The following is a 22,844-nucleotide window of genomic DNA, read 5'->3' as shown; positions in this document are numbered from 1 at the left end:
TCCTAAAAATATTATATCTAAAATGCACCAGAATACAGAACATTTAATTATTTTAGTTTCAAACCGCAAGATCCTACTTAGGATTGTGATGTCTGCAATATTTACAACAAATGATAATAATAACATCAGAAATAGACACCTTAAGGTTGTGTTACAGACATCAAACCCCTGTATTCTGTACGGTCAAAGTGGGTTGGGGGCACCACTAAGCACTAGGGCCCCCACGTGGCTAGCAGCGGCCCTGAAGTCCAAATAAAGTAAACATTCATGTAAATATGATGTAAATATGATGTAAATATGAAGAGCTTTGTCGCTCTCATAATCTCATGTTCTGGACAAAATAAACTCACTGAACTGCGCAGTTCTTCCGCTAGAGGCCGCCAAAGCCTCTTTCTTTGATCCAATCACATCGCGCTTTCTTTTGGCCCTGACCAATCCTGGCCCTTGTCCCCCCCGCGGATGGAGGTTTGTCCTGCGTGACTTGTCCGCGCGTCCAGAGCCGAGTCCAGAGCCGCGCGCGTCTTGTAAACATGCGGTCCGTGTCCTGCGTGTTGGCGCTCGGTGCGTTGCTCTTCACGTCCGCGGCGCTGCGGGTTCAGTTTGACGCACACGCGGCGCAGTTTCAGCGGCTCCGCGGGGATGAGACTGCGGGAAGTTTCGGGGCGGAAAAGTCGTCGGAAAGTCGTCAAAAGAAGAAGTGGGACCGGAGACGGAGCGTGACCGGAGCAAACGAGACGTGCACGACTTTGGAAGGAGCGGATCCGGTTCTTCAAAACAACACGCACACCGTAAGTGACGTTTAACTCACGTTTAACTCACGCTCCGAACTGAAACGTCCCGAGGCTCGAGCGCAGATGGAACTGGGCTTTACGTGCTCCGACTGTCCACAAGCCGCGCTCAGAACGAAAACTGTGGGGTTCTACTCTAGTGTACGTGTAGTGTACGTGCACATGTAGTGTACTTGTACGTGTAGTGTAGTGTAGTGTACTTGTACTTGTACGTGTAGTGTAGTGTAGTATACTTGTACGTGTAGTGTACGTGTAGTGTAGTATACTTGTACGTGTAGTGTAGTGTACTTGTACGTGTAGTGTACGTGTACTGTAGTGTAGTGTAGAGTACGTGTAGTGTACGTGTAGTGTAGTGTACTTGTACGTGTAGTGTAGTGTACTTGTACGTGTAGTGTACGTGTACTGTAGTGTAGTGTAGAGTACGTGTAGTGTACGTGTAGTGTAGTATACTTGTACGTGTAGTGTATGTGCACATGTAATGTACTTGTACGTGTACGTGTAATGTAGTGTAGTGTACTTGTACGTGTAGTGTAATGTAGTGTACTTGTACGTGTAGTGTAGTGTAGTGTACTTGTACGTGTAGTGTAGTGTAGTATACTTGTACGTGTAGTGTAGTGTACTTGTATGTGTAGTGTACGTGTACTGTAGTGTAGTGTAGAGTACGTGTAGTGTACGTGTAGTGTAGTATTTGTGTAGTGTAGTGTACTTGTACGTGTAGTGTAGTGTACGTGTAGTGTAGTATACTTGTACGTGTAGTGTACTTGTACGTGTAGTTTACGTGTACTGTAGTGTAGTGTAGAGTACGTGTAGTGTACGTGTAGTGTAGTATACTTGTATACTACACTACACGTACTATAGTATACTATACTTGTATAGTATACTATAGTACGTGTATATTACTATAGTATACTAAGTATACTATACTTGTATACTACACTACACTACTATAGTACTATAGTATACTACACTACTATAGTACTATAGTATACTAAGTATACTATACTTGTATACTACACTACACTACTATAGTACTATAGTATACTACACTACTATAGTACTATAGTATACTAAGTATACTATACTTGTATACTACACTACACTACTATAGTACTATAGTATACTACACTACTATAGTACTATAGTATACTAAGTATACTATACTTGTATACTACACTACACTACTATAGTACTTTAGTATACTACACTACTATAGTACTATAGTATACTAAGTATACTATACTTGTATACTACACTACACGTGTGTATACTCGTCATAAGGCGCTGGTACAGCTGGCAGCCCGGTGTAAACGCTCTCTCTTCTTTCTCACACTTATTGTGCTTTATCTCCTATATTTTGTAAATATAGTTAGTATATTTTAACTATTTTACTGTACGATAGGGACACGCGCTGGAATAGTTTTTTAATTCAACTGTTTTTGACTTTTTTCGGCTGGATTTGAGCGTTTTTCGTTGCGTTCGTTGTGTTGTTGTGACGTGAGCTAGCTCCGAGCGAGCCCACCAGCCCCCCCGCGCCCTCCGGCCGCGCTAAAGTACGGCGTGTCGTCGGTACACGTTTATATACACGTTTATATGAAAGAGAAACTTCACGAACGATCAGGACACGCACTGGAATCGCTTTAAATTAACTTGTTTTGACTTTATTCGGCTGGATTGAGTGTTTTCGTCGTGTCGTTGCGATGTGTCTTGGCTCTGAGTCCCCCGGCCCCCGGCTCCGGCCCCGCCCCCGGCTCCGGCCCTGCCCCCCGGCTCCGGCCCCGCCCCCCGGCTCCGGCCCCGCCCCCCGGCCGGCGCCGTACCGCGTTTACACAAAGGAGGAACTCATGAAACTGCGGAGAACAGTCGTCTTACCCGGAGATCGTCACGTTATCCCGGCGGACATCCTAAGGAAAACGCAACGAAGCAGACGGGCTGGACGTAAACTCAGAGAGAAGAGAGGGACAAACAGGAAGTCGGTTCCCACCGTAGTCATGGGTAACGTGAGGTCCCTTCAAAATGAAATGACGGAAATAGCGAGCCTCATGCGGTCCCAGAGGATTTATAGGGACAGCAGCGTCTTGATTTTCACAGAGACCTGGTTAACAGCAGAAATGCCAGACTCTATCGTAGGTTTGGACAATTTTCATCTGCTGCGGGCGACAGAACGAAAGAATGCGGAAAGAAAAGAGGTGGAGGTCTGGCGGTGTATGTGAACACGAGCTGGTCCAAACCCGAACACTGCACAGTGAGGGAGCAGCTATGTAACAGGGATATTAAACTATTGGCTATTGGCATGAGGCCATATTATCTGCCCCGGGAGTTCTCACATGTGATTTTGATCGCAGTCTATGTGGCCCCGTCTGCCAATGCTGAAGATGCTTGTGAAGCACTGCTCTCCTGCACTTGTAGGCTGCAAACACAGCATCCACAGGCTCTCTTCCTCATCTCTGGTGACTTTAACCACGCTTCTCCCTCTTCTGTTCTACCAACATACACCCAGTATGTCTCCTGCCCCACCAGAGAGAATAGAACATTGGACTTGTTTTTTGCCAACACCAAGGAGGCTTATTCTTCTTCCCCCCTCCCTCCCCTGAGCAGCTCGGACCACAACCTTGTACATCTGAGGCCTGTGTATGAACCCATCGTGCGCAGGCAGCCTGTGGTGTCCCGTGAGGATGTGGTCTGCTGAGAGCGAGGAGGCTCTGAGGGATTGCTTCAGCACCACTGTCTGGACTGAGCTCTATGGCCCACATGGGGAGGACATCAACACATCACAGAGAGCATCACGGACTACATCAACTTCTGTTTTGAGAACATTGTTCCCTCCCGGACGGTGCAGTGTTTTCCAAACAACAAGCCATGGATTAACCGTGAACTGAAGGCTCTGCTGAAGGAGAAGAAGAGAGCCTTCAGGTCAGGGAACAAGGAGGAGCTGAGGACTGTGCAGAAGGAGCTGAGGAGGAAGATCAGGCAGGCTGAGGCCGGCTACAAGAGGAGGATGGAGGAGCAGCTGCAGCAAAAGAACATTCAGGGAGTGTGGAGGAGCCTGAAAACCATCTCGGGCTTCAAAATCCCCCCTGCCCAGACAGAGGGGGATCTACAGTGGGTGAATGATTTAAATGCTCACTTCTTGAGGTTTGATCGGTCACCCGCCCCTCCCCCTGCACAGCTGCATGCTCCCTCTTCCACAGCTGGACAATGCCCTGCATCTGTTCCTCTTCGCTTATCTGCCCCGGACCATCAGCTCCCCACTTCGCCTGGACTCACCCATCCCCCCAGCACACGGTCCCCCTGCCAACCACTGACTGTCACAGCAGCACAGGTGAGGAGTGAGCTGAAGAGGATTAATGTGAGGAAGGCAGCAGGACCTGATGGCATCAGCCCCAGGCTCCTTAAGTCCTGCGCAGATGAACTGTGTGGAGTTATGGACCATGTCTTCAACATGTCTTCCACCTCCGCTCCACCGTGAGCTCAGCCATGGACCCGCTGCAGTTTGCATATCAGTCTCGCATCGGAGTGGAGGACGCCGTCATCTCCCTGCTGCACCGCTCTCTCTCTCACCTGGAAAAGCCTGGCAGCTCTGTGAGTATTCTGTTCTTTGATCTTTCCAGCGCCTTCAACACCATCAGCTCCTGAGGGACAAGCTGGAGACGCTGGTGTGGAGTACGACCTGCAGAGTGGATCCTGGACTACCTCACAGACCGACCCCAGTTTGTGAGAGCCCGGAACTGTGTGTCTGACACTCGGACCTGCAGTGTGGGGGCGCCCCAGGGCACTGTCCTCGCGCCCTTTCTCTTCACCCTTTACACTGCAGACTTCAGACACGACACGGACAGCTGTGTCCTGCAGAAGTTCTCTGACGACTCTGCCATCATCGGACTCGTCACGGACGACGATGATGCGGAGTACAGAGGACTGGAGCAGGACTTTGTGGACTGGTGTCAGCGGAACCACCTCCTCATCAACGCGGGGAAGACCAAGGAGATGGTGGTGGATTTCCGCAGACGCCACCCCATTGCCCCCTCACCAGTGAACATCCAGGGACGGGACATTCAGAGAGTGACTCATACAAGTACCTGGTGTTCATCTGAACCACAAACTGGACAGGACTCATAACACAGACGCACTGTACAGGAAGAGCCAGAGTCGGCTCTACCTCCTGAGGAGACTCGGGTCTTTTGGAGTGACAGGGCCACTCCTGGAGACCTTCTACGACTCTGTGGTGGCACCAGCCCTCCTGTACGGTGTGGCCTGCTGGAGCAGCAGCATCACAGAGAGGGAGAGGAAGAGGCTGGACAGAGTCATCAAGAAGTCCAGCTCCGTCCTGGGCTGTGCTCTGGACTCGGTGCAGGAGGTGGGGGACAGGAGGGTCCTGGCTAGATTCACATCTATGCTGGACCATGAGTCTCACCCCCTGCAGGACACTCTGTCCCCTGCAGGACACTCTGTCCGCTCTGGAGAGCAGCTTCAGTGAGAGACTGATCCACCCTCGATGTGCGAAGGAAAGGTTCCGTAGGTCTTTCCTTCCTGCTGCTGTCAGACTTAATAACAAAAACTGTTAGTACTGAACACTCGTAATACTGACCTAACCTAATACTGATGTGCAATTCTGTCATATGTGCAATTGCTGTTGGAATTCATGTGCAATTCATGTGCAATTACTGTGAAATTCATGTGCAATCTATGTGCTGTCGTGACACATATTCATGTGCAATTGCTGTCGTGATCACATGCAATGGTATTTATTTATTTATTTGTAGTGTACGTGTAGTGTACGTGTAGTGTACGTCTAGTGTACTTGTACGTGTAGGGTAGTGTACGTGTAGTGTAGTGTAGTGTACTTGTACGTGTATTGTAGTGTACTTGTACATGTAGTGTACTTGTACATGTAGTGTAGTGTACTTGTACGTGTAGTATAGTGTACTTGTATGTGTAGTGTACTTGTACGTGTAGTGTAATGTAGTGTACTTGTACGTGTAGTGTAGTGTAGTGTAGTGTAGTGTAGTGTACTTGTACTTGTACGTGTAGTGTAATGTAGTGTACTTGTACGTGTAGTGTAGTGTACGTGTAGTGTAATGTAGTGTACGTGTACGTGTAATGTAGTGTACTTGTACGTGTAGTGTAATGTAGTGTACTTGTACGTGTAGTGTAGTGTACGTGTAGTGTAGTGTACTTGTACGTGTAGTGTAATGTAGTGTACTTGTACGTGTAGTGTAGTGTACGTGTAGTGTAATGTAGTGTACGTGTACGTGTAATGTAGTGTACTTGTACGTGTAGTGTAATGTAGTGTACTTGTACGTGTAGTGTAGTGTACGTGTAGTGTAGTGTACTTGTACGTGTACGTGTAATGTAGTTTACTTGTACGTGTAATGTACTGTACTTGTACGTGTAGTGTAATGTAGTGTACGTGTAGTGTACGTGTAATGTAGTGTACTTGTACGTGTAGTGTAGTGTAGTGTACTTCTACGTGTAGTGTAGTGTACGTGTAGTGTAGTGTACTTGTACGTGTAGTGTAGTGTAGTGTACGTGTAGTGTAGTGTAGTGTAGTGTACTTGTACGTGTACGTGTAGTGTAGTGTACTTGTACGTGTAGTGTAGTGTATGTGTAGTGTAGTGTACTTGTACGTGTAGTGTAGTGTAGTGTAGTGTACTTGTACGTGTAGTGTAATGTAGTGTACTTGTACGTGTAGTGTAGTGTACTTGTATGTGTAGTGTAATGTAGTGTACTTGTACATGTAGTGTAGTGTACTTGTATGTGTAGTGTAATGTAGTGTACTTGTACGTGTAGTGTAGTGTAGTGTAGTGTACTTGTACTTGTACGTGTAGTGTAATGTAGTGTACTTGTACGTGTAGTGTAGTGTACTTGTATGTGTAGTGTAATGTAGTGTACTTGTACATGTAGTGTAGTGTACTTGTATGTGTAGTGTAATGTAGTGTACTTGTACGTGTAGTGTAGTGTAGTGTACGTGTAGTGTACGTGTAATGTAGTGTACTTGTACGTGTAATGTAGTGTACTTGTACGTGTAGTGTAGTGTACGTGTAGTGTACGTGTAATGTAGTGTACTTGTACGTGTAATGTAGTGTACTTGTACGTGTAGTGTAGTGTACTTGTACGTGTAGTGTAGTGTAGTGTACTTGTACTTGTACGTGTAGTGTAATGTAGTGTACTTGTACGTGTAGTGTAGTGTACTTGTATGTGTAGTGTAATGTAGTGTACTTGTATGTGTAGTGTAGTGTACTTGTATGTGTAGTGTAATGTAGTGTACTTGTACGTGTAGTGTAGTGTAGTGTACGTGTAGTGTACGTGTAATGTAGTGTACTTGTACGTGTAATGTAGTGTACTTGTACGTGTAGTGTAGTGTAGTGTAGTGTACTTGTATGTGTAGTGTAATGTAGTGTACTTGTATGTGTAGTGTAGTGTAGTGTAGTGTACTTGTACGTGTAGTGTAATGTAGTGTACTTGTACGTGTAATGTAGTGTACTTGTACGTGTAATGTAGTGTACTTGTACGTGTAGTGTACTTGTATGTGTAGTGTAGTGTACGTGTAGTGTAGTGTTGTGTAGTGTAGTGTACTTGTACGTGTAATGTAGTGTACTTGTACGTGTAGTGTAGTGTACTTGTACGTGTAGTGTAATGTAGTGTACTTGTACGTGTAGTGTAGTGTACGTGTAGTGTAGTGTACTTGTACGTGTAATGTAGTGTACTTGTACGTGTAGTGTAGTGTAGTGTACTTGTACGTGTAGTGTAATGTAGTGTACTTGTACGTGTAGTGTAGTGTACGTGTAATGTAGTGTACTTGTACGTGTAGTGTAGTGTAGTGTAGTGTAGTGTACGTGTAGTGTAGTGTAGTGTAGTGTAGTGTAGTGTAGTGTACTTGTACGTGTAGTGTAGTGTACTTGTACGTGTAGTGTAGTGTACGTGTACTTGTAATGTAGTGTACTTGTATGTCTAGTGTAGTGTACGTGTACTTGTAATGTAGTGTACTTGTACGTGTAGTGTAGTGTAGTGTACTTGTACGTGTAGTGTAGTGTATGTGTACTTGTAATGTAGTGTACTTGTACGTGTAGTGTAGTGTAGTGTACGTTTATGTGTAATGTAGTGTACTTGTACGTGTAGTGTAGTGTACGTGTACTTGTAATGTAGTGTACTTGTACATGTAGTGTAGTGTAGTGTAGTGTAGTGTACTTGTACGTGTAGTGTAGTGTAGTGTAGTGTAGTGTACTTGTACGTGTACGTGTACGTGTACTTGTAATGTAGTGTACTTGTACGTGTAGTGTAGTGTAGTGTAGTGTACTTGTACGTGTAGTGTAGTGTACGTGTACTTGTAATGTAGTGTACTTGTACGTGTAGTGTAGTGTAGTGTAGTGTACTTGTACGTGTAGTGTAGTGTACGTGTACTTGTAATGTAGTGTACTTGTACGTGTAGTGTAGTGTAGTGTAGTGTAGTGTACTTGTACGTGTAGTGTAGTGTACGTGTACTTGTAATGTAGTGTACTTGTACGTGTAGTGTAGTGTACGTGTACTTGTAATGTAGTGTACTTGTACGTGTAGTGTAGTGTAGTGTAGTGTACTTGTACGTGTAGTGTAGTGTACGTGTACTTGTAATGTAGTGTACTTGTACGTGTAGTGTAGTGTAGTGTAGTATAGTGTACTTGTACGTGTAGTGTAGTGTACGTGTACTTGTAATGTAGTGTACTTGTACGTGTAGTGTAGTATAGTGTACGTGTAGAGAAGAAGGGGAGGAGGAGGGGGAGGAGGAGGGGGAGGAGGAGGAGAGGAGGAGGAGGAGGGGGAGGAGGAGGAGAGGAGGAGGAGGAGACCTTTGCTCCTGCTGGGCCCAGTCTCATCTCACAATCTGCTGCATGTTTGACCTCATGACCTTAGACAAAAGGGATTCATTAGGTCTGGATAAACAGACTCATGTCACAGGACGAGACCAGGTCAAGATGAATGACATGAGATCATGACGAGCAACATGAATCATGACATTGTTGTTGAAAATAGATAAAAGACGATAAAACATGAACATGTCTCGTTCTTGTGGACTCATTATTGTGTCTTCTAGTTTATATCATTTACTGTAGGTTTATTCACATTTTTAATCAGTAACTTGATCATTAGTCTTTTTAAAATAGAATTAAAGTGTAAACCATGAACCGATATAAAGCCTTATCTTGATACATTTAACCTTTAACCTTTAACATGTTCTCGTTTGCTCTTGGCTGTGTGACCCAAATGTAAATGAAATAATGTTAAAATGAACACACTTTACAAAATGCATCTGTTCTTCCGCAATTATTAAAAGGTCAAGGTCGAGTTGTTTATGTATATTCTAAAGTACTATTGTCCAGTTCAGTATTGAAGTAACGGGTAATGGGACAAGTTGTCCCCGCGGCTCCCGAGGGACACTTCTGATTCATGGGGTTTGGATCCTGAGATTCTAAGAGAATAAAATGTGCTGCGAGTGTTGCATAATGTCAGAGTTTGGACATGATTTAATGTGTTCCTGGAAGAACGGCTCTTGGAAGAACGGCTCCCGGAAGAACGGCTCCCGGAAGAACGGCTCCCGGAAGAACGGCTCCCGGAAGAACGGCTCTTGGAAGAACGGCTCTTGGAAGAACGGCTCTTGGAAGAACGGCTCTTGGAAGAACGGCTCCCGGAAGAACGGCTCCCGGAAGAACGGCTCTTGGAAGAACGGCTCTTGGAAGAACGGCTCTTGGAAGAACGGCTCTTGGAAGAACGGCTCCCGGAAGAACGGCTCCCGGAAGAACGGCTCCCGGAAGAACGGCTCCCGGAAGAACGGCTCTTGGAAGAACGGCTCTTGGAAGAACGGCTCTTGGAAGAACGGCTCTTGGAAGAACGGCTCCCGGAAGAACGGCTCTTGGAAGAACGGCTCTTGGAAGAACGGCTCTTGGAAGAACGGCTCTTGGAAGAACGGCTCCCGGAAGAACGGCTCCCGGAAGAACGGCTCCCGGAAGAACGGCTCCCGGAAGAACGGCTCCTGGAAGAACGGCTCCCGGAAGAACGGCTCCTGCTCCTGGAAGAACGGCTCCTGGAAGAACGGCTCCTGGAAGAACGATTCCTGGAACGGCTCCTGGAAGAACGATTCCTGGAACGGCTCTTGGAAGAACGGCTCCCGGAAGAACGGCTCCCGGAAGAACGGCTCCCGGAAGAACGGCTCCCGGAAGAACGGCTCCCGGAAGAACGGCTCCCGGAAGAACGGCTCCCGGAAGAACGGCTCTTGGAAGAACGGCTCCTGGAAGATCGGCTCCTGGAAGAACGGCTCCTGCTCCTGGAAGAACGGCTCCTGGAAGAACGGCTCCCGGAAGAACGGCTCCCGGAAGAACGGCTCCCGGATGAACGGCTCCCGGATGAACGGCTCCCGGATGAACGGCTCCCGGATGAACGGCTCCCGGATGAACGGCTCCCGGATGAACGGCTCCCGGAAGAACGGCTCCCGGATGAACGGCTCCCGGATGAACGGCTCCCGGAAGAACGGCTCCTGCTCCTGGAAGAACGGCTCCCGGAAGAACGGCTCCTGCTCCTGGAAGAACGGCTCCTGGAAGAACGGCTCCTGGAAGAACGATTCCTGGAACGGCTCTTGGAAGAACGGCTCTTGGAAGAACGGCTCTTGGAAGAACGGCTCTTGGAAGAACGGCTCTTGGAAGAACGGCTCTTGGAAGAACGGCTCTTGGAAGAACGGCTCCCGGAAGAACGGCTCCCGGAAGAACGGCTCCCGGATGAACGGCTCCCGGATGAACGGCTCCCGGATGAACGGCTCCCGGATGAACGGCTCCCGGATGAACGGCTCCCGGATGAACGGCTCCCGGATGAACGGCTCCCGGATGAACGGCTCCCGGATGAACGGCTCCCGGATGAACGGCTCCCGGATGAACGGCTCCCGGATGATCGGCTCCCGGAAGAACGGCTCCCGGAAGAACGGCTCCCGGATGAACGGCTCCCGGATGAACGGCTCCCGGATGAACGGCTCCCGGAAGAACGGCTCCCGGAAGAACGGCTCCCGGAAGAACGGCTCCCGGAAGAACGGCTCCCGGAAGAACGGCTCCCGGAAGAACGGCTCCCGGAAGAACGGCTCCCGGATGAACGGCTCCCGGATGAACGGCTCCCGGATGAACGGCTCCCGGATGAACGGCTCCCGGATGAACGGCTCCCGGAAGAACGGCTCCCGGAAGAACGGCTCCCGGAAGAACGGCTCCCGGAAGAACGGCTCCCGGAAGAACGGCTCCCGGAAGAACGGCTCCCGGATGAACGGCTCCCGGATGAACGGCTCCCGGAAGAACGGCTCCCGGAAGAACGGCTCCCGGAAGAACGGCTCCCGGAAGAACGGCTCCCGGAAGAACGGCTCCCGGAAGAACGGCTCCCGGATGAACGGCTCCCGGATGAACGGCTCCCGGATGAACGGCTCCCGGATGAACGGCTCCCGGATGAACGGCTCCCGGAAGAACGGCTCCCGGATGAACGGCTCCTGCTCCTGGAAGAACGGCTCCTGGAAGAACGGCTCCTGGACAGCATTCCTCATGTGCAGACTTCTGCTCTTAGGAACAGACCTTAGAAGTGTGTTGGATATTTACATAGATTTATTTAACTTACAAAGTGACTCATACATTTAAGAAGTTATTTATGGCTGTCATTTAATCATTTATTAATTGAGTTTGGGATTTTCAAATTGTCAATGAACAGTTTAGGGCTTTATAATCTTCTGAGTAAAAGATGATGTGGGAGTTCAGATATTGAAGGAATAAATAATGAACTATTGTTTGCGTTAAATGGCCCTGATGAAAAAGTATCTTATCAGTGACGTGAAGCTTCTGTTTGTGAAGCTTCTGTTTGTGAAGCATCTGTTTGTGAAGCTTCTGTTTGTGAAGCTTCTGTTTGTGAAGCATCTGTTTGTGAAGCTTCTGTTTGTGAAGCTTCTGTTTGTGAAGCTTCTGTTTGTGAAGCTTCTGTTTGTGAAGCTTCTGTTTGTGAAGCTTCTGTTTGTGAAGCTTCTGTTTGTGAAGCATCTGTTTGTGAAGCATCTGTTTGTGAAGCATCTGTTTGTGAAGCATCTGTTTGTGAAGCATCTGTTTGTGAAGCATCTGTTTGTGAAGCATCTGTTTGTGAAGCATCTGTTTGTGAAGCATCTGTTTGTGAAGCATCTGTTTGTGAAGCATCTGTTTGTGAAGCATCTGTTTGTGAAGCATCTGTTTGTGAAGCATCTGTTTGTGAAGCATCTGTTTGTGAAGCATCTGTTTGTGAAGCATCTGTTTGTGAAGCATCTGTTTGTGAACCATCTGTTTGTGAACCATCTGTTTGTGAACCATCTGTTTGTGAACCATCTGTTTGTGAACCATCTGTTTGTGAACCATCTGTTTGTGAACCATCTGTTTGTGAACCATCTGTTTGTGAACCATCTGTTTGTGAAGCATCTGTTTGTGAAGCATCTGTTTGTGAAGCATCTGTTTGTGAAGCATCTGTTTGTGAAGCATCTGTTTGTGAAGCATCTCAGGCTTCATACGTCTCTGTGTCATGAGAACAGCATTTGTCATATTTACACAAGTCACTGACCAGAGTCCAGCTCAGGTTCAGGTCCAGAATGTGAATAAAGGGCCTCTGTGAGTGACCTCTGTGAGTGACCTCTGTGAGTGGCCTCTGCGAGTGGCCTCTGCGAGTGGCCTCTGCGAGTGGCCTCTGCGAGTGACCTCTGCGAGTGACCTCTGCGAGTGGCCTCTGCGAGTGACCTCTGCGAGTGGCCTCTGCGAGTGGCCTCTGCGAGTGGCCTCTGCGAGTGACCTCTGCGAGTGGCCTCTGCGAGTGGCCTCTGCGAGTGACCTCTGCGAGTGACCTCACCTGGGTTGGACTCGCCTGCCACAACAACAAACATAATGCAGAAGAGCTGCTATGGAAACATGTACGATTGTAATGTTCCTGGATCCTCCTGATTTAAATGCATTTGTATTTTCTATGTTATCTCTGTGTTTTCTGTAATACAAACCGTGTTTGTGTATTTACCCCAAAGGTCAATTATAATGTCGGTCCAGTCGTTAACATAATATTGGAGCTGCATTTAAATCAGAACTTTCAAGGGGAATAATATCTAAACTATATAAATGCATTCAATGCAATGGACTACGAAATATATTAAAAAGAAGTAGCAAAGGGGGGGGGACAGCTCAGATGTGTTTTCTGTGTGTTAAGCTTCAAAATGCTGAGTGTTTTACTACAATCCAACTCATATTCACTGAGACATAAGTCTTATTAGACCGGTGCCGTGAGACAACTGGAGAGTGTGAATATGTCATGGTGCGGCCCATGTACAAGTTCTTGTTTCTTGGTAAATTTCGTTGGAGCAGCTTTTATTCAGGAGCTGTATCGCCTGAAAAGTATGTAGTTGGGCCTTAAAACTCCTGCCATGGACATAATAAATGGATACCTTTTGGAGCAAACATGTGGCGGCAGGAGAGAAGGTCGTCTCAAAGAAATGTATGACACAAAGATGTGTATCTTGTGTGTATTCCTATTATGTGGATCACTTTAGAAACTTGTTTCTAAAATGTGCTTCAGTACAAATAAAGCTGGATTGGGAACTGCCCCAACAATGAAAGCTGGACCGGGATTATAATCAACATTTACCAAGTTGACAATGGACACATTTGAAAAATGGGACATTGACCGTCGACAATCTTAATTTTCTTCAGATGGCTTTTGCTACCTTTTTTAAAACTTCCTTTTCTCTCTCTCGTGGTGTGTTTTCCACTCTGTGTTATATATTTAAGAACTGTTTGAAAAAAGACTCGTCTGATTACAATAAAAAACTCTTCATCTCTAGATAATCCTTCAGTAACTGTTGCCAAAATCATCTCCCCACAAACTAGAGATGTCACTATTATTAGGTTAATCCATTAACTTTTTTTGTCTTCTTTTTATCCATCTTCTTTTTCCACATTATGAAGGACAAAAGAAAGATCATTTGTTAAAGCTGTAATAATGTGTTAGACTGTGGCAGTTAAAGACCTCACTATTGTTTTAGAGGTTTGCAACATTAGAATATAGAGAATAGAATTATATGATATAAATCATCAAACAGTTCAAAATTAATTAGAGTCCGGTGTAATCTCCCAAACAAAGACATAAAGTCAAGATGATGTTTCCATTCTGACACAATAACCCTGCAAACCCTGAGCTGTGACCTTTAGGCTGTGACCTTTAGGCTGTGACCTTTAGGCTGCTTTACTTTTGTCCTGACTCTTCGTAGTGAAATGGCCCTGGATTAGTGCTATTTTTACTGCACAAAGTTTTTTCCACTGGAGGATTTTTACTAGTTTTCCATCAGGCCTGGCTCCTTGTGGCTCCCTGTGGCTCCCTGTGGCTCCATGTGGGTCCCTGTGGCTGCCTGTGGCTCCATGTGGGTCCCTGTGGCTGCCTGTGGCTCCATGTGGGTCCCTGTGGCTCCCTGTGTGGCTCCCTGTGTGGCTCCCTGTGGCTCCCTGTGGCTCCCTGTGGCTCAGAGCTGAACAGTCTCAGGCCGAGCTCACCTTGTAAACATGTTCCTGCCAAAGAAGGAGCAGCGGAGCCAGACTTCTGCTTCAGAGACGACGAGGGAGGAAATGTGACTCAAATCTGCTCTGAAAGGATAAAAACACTGACATCGTCCTTCCAGTGTGTCCTGGGACTTCCCTGGGGCCTCCTCCCGGTTAGACGTGCTTGAAACATCTCCCCAGGGAAGCATCCAAGAGGCCCCAGACCAAATGTCCCAGCCACGTGGAGGAGCAGCGGCTCTACTCCGAGCTCCCCCCGTGTGGCCGAGCTCCTCACCCTATCTCCCGGGGCGGTGCCGCCGGACTCGGGGCGGTGCCGCCGGGCTCGGGACGGTGCCGCTGGCCTGCGCTCCCGCTGGGCTCGGGACGGCGCTCTCGTCCCGTTCACTGATCATAGTTTTGTGGTGAATGTAGGTCACTCACACAGAGCAGTGAACGGACCAGTTACTGCAAACACAGGGAAGTTCATTAAAACGCAGTAATGACGGGATCGTTATGGAAACAATGGACGAGGATGTTCAGGATTTAAAGGAACTGAACATGAACAACACTAGAAAGAGGAACTGGAGCTTTGACAACGTGAAAGCGGTTCATCGATTATCGCGATTATTCACTATATAATCGTGATAAAACTTTAGAAGCTAAATTTATTCTTTTTAGTTCAATCTGAAGGTTGGGTTAGGGTTAGTTGAGTTTTGTAAAGTCTCAAACCTGAGGATGTTTGCCCACGAGAATGAAAGAAAATGAAAGATTGTTCAATAATCAAACACAAAGATTTGATTGTGTGATATGTTTGTGCACAGTTCAAATACTTAAAGTACTGTGTAACTTTACTGGAGGATGTACCAGGGTTAGACATTTATGTTTTAATAAAACAAGAAAAGTTCACATTTAAAGTGACTCCTCTCGTGATTCACAGCGTGTTCAGGTCCAAACACTTTAGATGTGGATTCCACTTCATACATATGTTTTTATTCTTCTAGAGTTCCAGAAATGTAGAATTCTCACCTTAAATTTGCGCGTGAATATGTACATTTACCATATTTAAATGTACATTTACCATATTTAAATGTACATTTACCATATTTAAATGTACATTTACCATATTTACATGTACATTTATCATATTTACATGTACATTTACCATATTTACATTTACCATATTTAAATGTAATGTTGATTTATTTTACTTTTCTTTTAGTTGATAAAAAGACCGATATACTATGTTTTATGTGTGTAACGTAAATCATTACGCTACAGTCTGATGTTCCACAGTCTGATGTTCCACAGTCTGATGTTCCACAGTCTGATGTTCCACAGTCTGATGTTCCACAGTCTGATGTTCCACAGTCTGATGTTCCACAGTCTGATGTTCCACAGTTTGACACATGATAAAACACGACCTCCACAGATCTGACGTGTAACTTGTCTCCTTGGATATGAATCATTTAATGTCACACTGTGGAATATTCCAGGCAAAGCGATGGCGTGTGGTCATGTGTCCAGCAGAAGGTCACATGATGCATGATTGGGTCATAAATCATAATCATATTTCATGTCCCTGTAGTTCAGCTTCAGGGTCAGGACCATGGGCTCCCTGTCGCTGGCCTGGGTCGGGGACGGATCTGGCGTGAGTCTCACTTTTGTCTATAAAAACGTAAAGATTTGAAGAGTGAAAAGTGAGTGTTTCTTGTGCTCTGGACGTCCAGGTGCTGCTGGTGCTGACCACGTTCCATGTCCCGTTGTTTATGCTGCGTTTGGGACAGTCCAACCTGTACAGAAGGTGAGACATGTCTCCTCCATTTCTATTGGATTAAACTGATTAATATGACTATTATTAATATAACGAGGGCGGGACCTGTGGACAAGACAAACCCTCAAACTGTCTCACTTCTCGTCAACAACAACATTCATAAACTACAAACAACATAAAACAATGAATGATATATATAATAATAATTATAATTATTAATAACAAATAACTATTAATAATAGTAAAAGATAAAGACTATGCTAAAATAAGGGCATGTGAAATAAAATAAGAATAATTTAGGCTTTGATACAAAATGTGTACAGCACAGAACAGCAGGGCCACCAGGGCCTCCTGCCTGAGGGGAGTGGCCTCCTGCCTGAGGGGAGTGGCCTCCTGCCTGAGGGGAGTGGCCTCCTGCCTGAGGGGAGTGGCTCAAATAGTCCAGAAGTATTTTCCCATGATCCATCTGTTGTTTCCATAATATGGACCATAATATGGTCAACCTCCATCAGAAAAGTTTCACAGTGCAGCTTTAACATCATCAGCAGACTCATTGATCAATCATGTGACCTACGTCCAATGTGGTTGTTCTACCTGTGTTTCAGTAAAGATTATGGAAAAACATTTGAAGACGTGACTCACCTCATTAATCACACTTTCATACAGACTGAGTTTGGCATCGCCATCAGTCCAGACCATTCTGGCAAAGTAAGAGAAAGCATTTACCCCCATCTGACCCTCCTCTGCATCTTCTGCTCCATCTGACCCTCCTCTGCATCTTCTGCTCCATCTGACCCTCCTCTGCATCTTCTGCTCCATCTGACCTGACCCTCCTCTGCATCTTCTGCTCCATCTGACCCTCCTCTGCATCTTCTGCTCCATCTGACCCGCCTCTGCATCTTCTGCTCCATCTGACCCGCCTCTGCATCTTCTGCTCCATCTGATCCTCCTCTGCATCTTCTGCTCCATCTGACCCTCCTCTGCATCTTCTGCTCCATCTGACCCTCCTCTGCATCTTCTGCTCCATCTGATCCTCCTCTGCATCTTCTGCTCCATCTGACCCTCCTCTGCATCTGCATCTTCTGCTCCATCTGACCCGCCTCTGCATCTTCTGCTCCATCTGACCCTCCTCTGCATCTTCTGCTCCATCTGACCCTCCTCTGCATCTTCTGCTCCATCTGATCCTCCTCTGCATCTTCTGCTCCATCTGACCCTCCTCTGCATCTGCATCTTCTGCTCCATCTGACCCGCCTCTGCATCTTCTGCTCCATCTGACCCGCCTCTGCATCTTCTGCTCCATCTGACCCTCCTCTGCATCTTCTGCTCCATCTGACCCTCCTCTGCATCTTCTGCTCCATCTGACCCTCCTCTGCATCTTCTGCTCCATCTGACCCTCCTCTGCATCTTCTGCTCCATCTGACCCTCCTCTGCATCTTCTGCTCCATCTGACCCGCCTCTGCATCTTCTGCTCCATCTGACCCGCCTCTGCATCTTCTGCTCCATCTGATCCTCCTCTGCATCTTCTGCTCCATCTGACCCGCCTCTGCATCTTCTGCTCCATCTGACCCTCCTCTGCATCTTCTGCTCCATCTGACCCTCCTCTGCATCTTCTGCTCCATCTGACCCTCCTCTGCATCTTCTGCTCCATCTGATCCTCCTCTGCATCTTCTGCTCCATCTGACCCGCCTCTGCATCTTCTGCTCCATCTGACCCTCCTCTGCATCTTCTGCTCCATCTGACCCTCCTCTGCATCTTCTGCTCCATCTGACCCGCCTCTGCATCTTCTGCTCCATCTGACCCTCCTCTGCATCTTCTACTCCATCTGACCCGCCTCTGCATCTTCTGCTCCATCTGACCCTCCTCTGCATCTTCTGCTCCATCTGACCCTCCTCTGCATCTTCTGCTCCATCTGACCCTCCTCTGCATCTTCTGCTCCATCTGACCCTCCTCTGCATCTTCTGCTCCATCTGACCCTCCTCTGCATCTTCTGCTCCATCTGACCCTCCTCTGCATCTTCTGCTCCATCTGACCCTCCTCTGCATCTTCTGCTCCATCTGACCCTCCTCTGCATCTTCTGCTCCATCTGACCCTCCTCTGCATCCTCTGTTCCATTTGACCCTCTCCTCTGCATCCTCTGCTCCATCTGACCCTCCTCTGCATCCTCTGTTCCATTTGACCCTCTCCTCTGCATCTTCTGCTCCATCTGACCCTCCTCTGCATCTTCTGCTCCATCTGACCCTCCTCTGCATCTTCTGCTCCATCTGACCCTCCTCTGCATCTTCTGCTCCATCTGACCCTCCTCTGCATCTTCTGCTCCATCTGACCCTCCTCTGCATCTTCTGCTCCATCTGACCCTCCTCTGCATCTTCTGCTCCATCTGACCCGCCTCTGCATCTTCTGCTCCATCTGACCCTCCTCTGCATCTTCTGCTCCATCTGACCCTCCTCTGCATCTTCTGCTCCATCTGACCCTCCTCTGCATCTTCTGCTCCATCTGACCCTCCTCTGCATCTTCTGCTCCATCTGACCCTCCTCTGCATCTTCTGCTCCATCTGACCCTCCTCTGCATCTTCTGCTCCATCTGACCCTCCTCTGCATCTTCTGCTCCATCTGACCCTCCTCTGCATCTTCTGCTCCATCTGACCCTCCTCTGCATCCTCTGTTCCATTTGACCCTCTCCTCTGCATCCTCTGTTCCATTTGACCCTCTCCTCTGCATCCTCTGCTCCATCTGACCCTCCTCTGCATCCTCTGCTCCATCTGACCCTCCTCTGCATCTTCTGCTCCATCTGACCCTCCTCTGCATCTTCTGCTCCATCTGACCCTCCTCTGCATCTTCTGCTCCATCTGACCCTCCTCTGCATCTTCTGCTCCATCTGACCCGCCTCTGCATCTTCTGCTCCATCTGACCCTCCTCTGCATCTTCTGCTCCATCTGACCCGCCTCTGCATCTTCTGCTCCATCTGACCCTCTCCTCTTCCTCTGTCTCATCTGATTGTAGGTGATTTTGACCGGTGACGTATCTGACCTGGGGGGATTTAAACTGTTTCGGTCACATGACTTTGGTTTGAACTTTGACCCCACGGACCTGCCGTTTGAGCCCCTGATCCAGATGCTCTTTAACCCTTCAGACTGTGACGTCCTCCTGACTCTCAGCATCACGGTAAGACTCAAATAAAGCTCATCACATTTGAGAAGACATTCCTTTGTTTGAAAGATGCTCTTTTGCAGCGTTTAAAAATGTATATTTTATAGACTAAAGACGGTATACTTGATATTCAAATTGAGTAAATCTCCAAAATGAACCTTTTGATGGGATCAATAGTTTAGACACATTTCCTCTCGTGACTGAACGTGTCATTATTAACGGCCTTGTCTCGGTGAAACTACAGTGTCTGGACTTGTGTTGCTCCTTCAGTTGGACTTGTGGCTGTCTGAGGACTTTGGCGCCACCTGGAGGAAGATCCATGACAGTGTTTGCTTGGTTCGATGGTAAGTTGTTGTTTTTTTCATTCAGGCCGAACACCTGGTTCTAAAGTCCAACTTATCTCCATGACAACAAGCTCCAAGTGAACAGAGTTCTAATCATGTTCTAACACTGTTCTAACCATGTTCTAACCATGTTCTAACACTGTTCTAACCATGTTCTAACACTGTTCTAACACTGTTCTAACCATGTTCTAACCATGTTCTAACCATGTTCTAACACTGTTCTAACACTGTTCTAACACTGTTCTAACCATGTTCTAACCATGTTCTAACACTGTTCTAACACTGTTCTAACACTGTTCTAACCATGTTCTAACACTGTTCTAACCATGTTCTAACCATGTTCTCGACGTTTTCTCCACCTGTGACGACGTTTTCTCCACCTGTGACGACGTTTTCTCCACCTGTGACGACCTTTTCTCCACCTGTGACAGACTTTTCTCCACCTGTGACGACGTTTTCTCCACCTGTGATAGACGTTTTCTCCACCTGTGATGGACGTTTTCTCCACCTGTGATAGACTTTTCTCCACCTGTGATAGACTTTTCTCCACCTGTGATAGACTTTTCTCCACCTGTGATAGACTTTTCTCCACCTGTGATAGACTTTTCTCCACCTGTGACGACGTTTTCTCCACCTGTGATAGACTTTTCTCCACCTGTGATAGACTTTTCTCCACCTGTGACGTTTTCTCCACCTGTGATATACGTTTTCTCCACCTGTGATAGACGTTTTCTCCACCTGTGATGACGTTTTCTCCACCTGTGATAGACTTTTCTCCACCTGTGATAGACTTTTCTCCACCTGTGATAGACGTTTTCTCCACCTGTGATAGACTTTTCTCCACCTGTGATAGACGTTTTCTCCACCTGTGATATACGTTTTCTCCACCTGTGACGACGTTTTCTCCACCTGTGATGGACTTTTTCTCCACCTGTGATAGACTTTTCTCCACCTGTGACGTTTTCTCCACCTGTGATATACGTTTTCTCCACCTGTGATAGACGTTTTCTCCACCTGTGATAGACGTTTTCTCCACCTGTGATGACGTTTTCTCCACCTGTGATAGACTTTTCTCCACCTGTGATAGACGTTTTCTCCACCTGTGATAGACTTTTCTCCACCTGTGATAGACTTTTCTCCACCTGTGACGACGTTTTCTCCACCTGTGATGGACGTTTTCTCCACCTGTGATAGACTTTTCTCCACCTGTGATAGACTTTTCTCCACCTGTGATAGACGTTTTCTCCACCTGTGATAGACGTTTTCTCCACCTGTGATGACGTTTTCTCCACCTGTGATAGACTTTTCTCCACCTCTGATATACGTTTTCTCCACCTGTGATATACGTTTTCTCCACCTGTGACGACGTTTTCTCCACCTGTGATAGACTTTTCTCCACCTGTGATAGACTTTTCTCCACCTGTGACGACGTTTTCTCCACCTGTGATAGACTTTTCTCCACCTGTGATGGACGTTTTCTCCACCTGTGATAGACTTTTCTCCACCTGTGATAGACGTTTCTCCACCTGTGATAGACGTTTTCTCCACCTGTGATAGACGTTTCTCCACCTGTGATAGACGTTTTCTCCACCTGTGATGGACGTTTTCTCCACCTGTGACGACGTTTTCTCCACCTGTGATAGACTTTTCTCCACCTGTGATAGACTTTTCTCCACCTGTGATAGACTTTTCTCCACCTGTGACGACGTTTTCTCCACCTGTGATAGACTTTTCTCCACCTGTGATAGACGTTTTCTCCACCTGTGATGACGTTTTCTCCACCTGTGATAGACTTTTCTCCACCTGTGATAGACTTTTCTCCACCTGTGATAGACGTTTTCTCCACCTGTGATATACGTTTTCTCCACCTGTGACGACGTTTTCTCCACCTGTGATAGACTTTTCTCCACCTGTGATAGACGTTTTCTCCACCTGTGATAGACGTTTTCTCCACCTGTGATGACGTTTTCTCCACCTGTGATGACGTTTTCTCCACCTGTGATGACGTTTTCTCCACCTGTGATAGACTTTTCTCCACCTGTGATAGACGTTTTCTCCACCTGTGATAGACGTTTTCTCCACCTGTGATAGACGTTTTCTCCACCTGTGATATACGTTTTCTCCACCTGTGATAGACGTTTTCTCCACCTGTGATAGACGTTTTCTCCACCTGTGACGACGTTTTCTCCACCTGTGATAGACTTTTCTCCACCTGTGATAGACGTTTTCTCCACCTGTGATATACGTTTTCTCCACCTGTGATAGACGTTTTCTCCACCTGTGATAGACGTTTTCTCCACCTGTGATAGACTTTTCTCCATCTGTGATATACGTTTTCTCCACCTGTGACGACGTTTTCTCCACCTGTGATAGACTTTTCTCCACCTGTGATAGACTTTTCTCCACCTGTGATAGACGTTTTCTCCACCTGTGATATACGTTTTCTCCACCTGTGACGACGTTTTCTCCACCTGTGATAGACTTTTCTCCACCTGTGATAGACTTTTCTCCACCTGTGACGACGTTTTCTCCACCTGTGATAGACGTTTTCTCCACCTGTGATAGACTTTTCTCCACCTGTGATAGACGTTTTCTCCACCTGTGATAGACGTTTTCTCCACCTGTGATAGACTTTTCTCCATCTGTGATATACGTTTTCTCCACCTGTGACGACGTTTTCTCCACCTGTGATAGACTTTTCTCCACCTGTGATAGACTTTTCTCCACCTGTGATAGACGTTTTCTCCACCTGTGATATACGTTTTCTCCACCTGTGACGACGTTTTCTCCACCTGTGATAGACTTTTCTCCACCTGTGATAGACTTTTCTCCACCTGTGACGACGTTTTCTCCACCTGTGATAGACGTTTTCTCCACCTGTGATAGACTTTTCTCCACCTGTGATAGACGTTTTCTCCACCTGTGATAGACGTTTTCTCCACCTGTGATAGACTTTTCTCCACCTGTGATATACGTTTTCTCCACCTGTGATATACGTTTTCTCCACCTGTGATAGACGTTTTCTCCACCTGTGATAGACTTTTCTCCACCTGTGATAGACGTTTTCTCCACCTGTGATATACGTTTTCTCCACCTGTGATATACGTTTTCTCCACCTGTGATATACGTTTTCTCCACCTGTGACGACGTTTTCTCCACCTGTGATAGACTTTTCTCCACCTGTGATAGACTTTTCTCCACCTGTGATAGACGTTTTCTCCACCTGTGACGACGTTTTCTCCACCTGTGATAGACTTTTCTCCACCTGTGATAGACTT

The 22,844-nt window shown here is 46.9% G+C and overlaps 1 protein-coding gene across 1 annotated transcript; it reads left to right on the top strand.

The window, feature by feature from the left end:
* Positions 1 to 488: 488 nt before the first annotated feature.
* LOC140375597 (sortilin-like) lies at positions 489 to 19,566 on the top strand (the record flags this gene model as incomplete). Its single annotated transcript, XM_072461874.1, has 6 exons — positions 489 to 788; positions 15,891 to 15,953; positions 16,033 to 16,106; positions 16,682 to 16,784; positions 19,076 to 19,237; positions 19,493 to 19,566. Coding segments are annotated over exons 1-6 (734 nt in total), but the record flags the coding sequence as incomplete, so codon positions are not given.
* Between the last annotated feature and the right edge of the window lie 3,278 nt (positions 19,567 to 22,844).

This window comes from Eucyclogobius newberryi, unplaced genomic scaffold, assembly GCF_026437365.1.
Source record: "Eucyclogobius newberryi isolate DKJ021-1_F unplaced genomic scaffold, fEucNew1.0.hap1 SCAF_33, whole genome shotgun sequence".
In the NCBI taxonomy this organism is placed as follows: Eukaryota; Metazoa; Chordata; class Actinopteri; order Gobiiformes; family Gobiidae; genus Eucyclogobius; species Eucyclogobius newberryi.
This window is presented reverse-complemented; position numbering and strand designations above follow the sequence as displayed.